General features: G+C 42.4%; 1 protein-coding gene across 2 annotated transcripts; it reads left to right on the top strand.

Annotated features, from left to right (window-relative positions):
- The first annotated feature begins 210 nt into the window (after nucleotides 1–210).
- On the top strand, nucleotides 211–1,882 carry LOC110116705 (purine permease 3-like). Of its 2 annotated transcripts, none has more exons than XM_020850397.2 (2): nucleotides 211–1,051; nucleotides 1,195–1,452. In XM_020850397.2, the coding sequence occupies exons 1-2, from the start codon at nucleotides 284–286 to the stop codon at nucleotides 1,309–1,311; spliced, it is 885 nt and encodes a 294-aa protein (XP_020706056.2). In that variant the 5' UTR covers nucleotides 211–283; the 3' UTR covers nucleotides 1,312–1,452. The 2 variants fall into 2 exon arrangements, with proteins under 2 accessions (XP_020706056.2, XP_020706055.2); XM_020850396.2 differs by having other exon boundaries at nucleotides 234–1,051; nucleotides 1,200–1,882.
- Nucleotides 1,883–2,368: the final 486 nt, after the last annotated feature.

Below are 2,368 nucleotides of genomic sequence, written 5' to 3' on the forward strand. Positions count from 1 at the left end.
ATGTACTGTTCTGTAGATGATTATTTTGAGGAAATGAAAAGATAGATGTTTTGTTCCGCTGCATTTGATGTTTTTAGTAGCTCTGTTGTTCTGTGTGCTTCTGTTGAGTTAAGAATTTGAAAGATCAGTTCAGTAACCTAATCCAAAGCCAGATCCTGCCCTTAAAAATCACAAATTGCCACTTTACATCGACATTTTAATTCATCAGCTATATGTTTAACTATAAATTCTAACCCGTCGATTCTTTAAGCAAACGGCAATAGTAATCGAGCATAGAGCGGCAATGGAAATTCACAGCACCAACAAGCTGATCAGCCACCACCACTCTGCTCCTCCTCCTCCTCCACCCACCCTTACACGCCGCGCCAAACTTCTCCTCACCGTCCTCAACTGCCTCCTCCTCAGCGTCGGCAACTGCAGCGGCCCTATTTTCCTCCGCATCTACTACCTGCACGGCGGCCGCCGCATTTGGCTCACTTCCTTTCTTGAAACCGCCGGATTCCCCCTCCTACTTATCCCCCTCTCAATCTCCTACCTTCACCGCCGCCGTTCCAATCCTTCAACGCCTCTCCTCCACCTCACTCCCCGTCTCCTCCTGGCCTCGTCTGTGCTCGGGGTCATCACCGGCCTCGATGACTTCCTTTACAGTTATGGCCTCAACTTCCTCCCTGTCTCCACCTCCTCCGTCCTCATCGCGTCTCAGCTGGCTTTCACGGCGATCTTCGCTTTCTTAATAGTGAGGCAGAAATTCACCCCCTTTTCGGTCAACGCCGTGGCGTTGTTAACCATTGGCGCCGTCATCCTGGCTCTGCATACGAGCGGTGATCGGCCGGCGGGGGTGACTGCGGCGGGGTATTGGAAAGGGTTTGTTTTGACAATTGGGGCGGCGGCGCTGTACGGTTTGTTTTTGCCGTTGGTGGAGTTGACTTATGACAAGCTGGCTGGAAGGGCGGCGGTGACTTACACTCTGGTCATGGAAATGCAGCTTGTTATTGGATTTTTCGCCACTGGATTCTGCGCCGTCGGGATGATTGTCAACAAGGATTTTCAGGTGAAAGTTATAATCGCCGGTTCTTTTATATTTCAAATTAACTGCGGAGCTCGAGCTCTCAAAATATTTTTAATAAAAATATTCCTCATCACCATTGTTTCTTCTTCACTGACGATTAGAAACTAAACCAGTTTTCCTTCTAGCACAGGCAATCCCAAGAGAAGCAGCCGAGTATGGACTCGGAGAGACAAAGTACTATCTTGTCATCATCGCCGCCGCCATATTCTGGCAATGCTTCTTCCTCGGCGCCATCGGAGTAATCTTCTGCGTCAACACTCTGCTCTCCGGAATCATCATCGCCGTCTTCATCCCTGTTATTGAAGTATTGGCCTTCATCTTCTTGCACGAAAATTTTAGCAGTGAGAAAGGGGTAGCCCTCCTTCTCTCTCTATGGGGTCTTGCTTCCTATTCTTATGGTGAGTATAGACAGGCGCAGGAGAAGAAGAAGGAACTACAACCAGCTCCAGCTCTCAGCACCGTCTAAGACTTCTTTTAGCACAATTTTATTTTAGCTTTCAAGAGATTTTTATACTAAAAATTGCTTTTCAAAAAGTAATAAGGAAGCCGTCCCAAACGAAGCCTCTGCCTTATGTGGCTATTATTGATGAGTGGAAAGAATGATGGCTGATTTAGGGGAGCAATTATTATGTCTAGTACCGAGTTTTAGGTGACGTCGCGCATGGTTATTGATCTTTGAACGCATTCGGTGACCGGACATAATAATTGCTCGATTTATGGATTGTTATGGGTGGGATTTAAGTAATTATAGCTTAAATTCCGTCAAACATTTTGGTAATATAATTTTGCATATCTAAATTGATTTTGCATAGCTAAATTTGTTTATAAAATTACCATAACATACTCATAATAAAGATGAAAATAAAATGTAAATATATGAAAAATATTGGTTAGAAACATATATCTTCGAAATTGTTTGTTAAACTTTTATTATTTAGATATGATTCAAATATTAAAATATGTATTATTTAATTGAATGACTTCTTGTTCATATGAGAAGTTGGGTGGTCAACATTTGAAAACCTCTTTGATGAGATTTTCTTCCTTCTGCCTTATCTCAAAATAATCCTCTCTCTCTTCCACCTCTCCTCAAAAACTAAAATTATTTTATAAACTCTAGATAACTTTGGGCCTTTACAAATAATCTAAAATCTTGGGCTTATTGCTCTTGAATTTCATCTCCATAACAAAACCCCATCACTTCAAAAGCTTGTGCAATTCTCTTTTCATGTTTGTTTGAGTCGTCATATTTAACTAAGATTGATATGACTCCAAAAAAATTATACGCTCTGCATGAAT

Source organism: Dendrobium catenatum, unplaced genomic scaffold (genome assembly GCF_001605985.2).
Source record: "Dendrobium catenatum unplaced genomic scaffold, ASM160598v2 fragScaff_scaffold_1116, whole genome shotgun sequence".
NCBI lineage: Eukaryota > Viridiplantae > Streptophyta > Magnoliopsida > Asparagales > Orchidaceae > Dendrobium > Dendrobium catenatum.

What these genes read in the sequence shown, in the direction of transcription:
- LOC110116705 (XM_020850396.2), top strand. Translation starts at nt 284, where the DNA reads ATGGAAATTCACAGCACCAACAAGCTGATCAGCCACCACCACTCTGCT. An exon ending in TTGTCAACAAGGATTTTCAG is followed by an intron (nt 1,052 to 1,199) that starts GTGAAAGTTATA and finishes CTTCTAGCACAG; the next exon opens with GCAATCCCAAGAGAAGCAGC.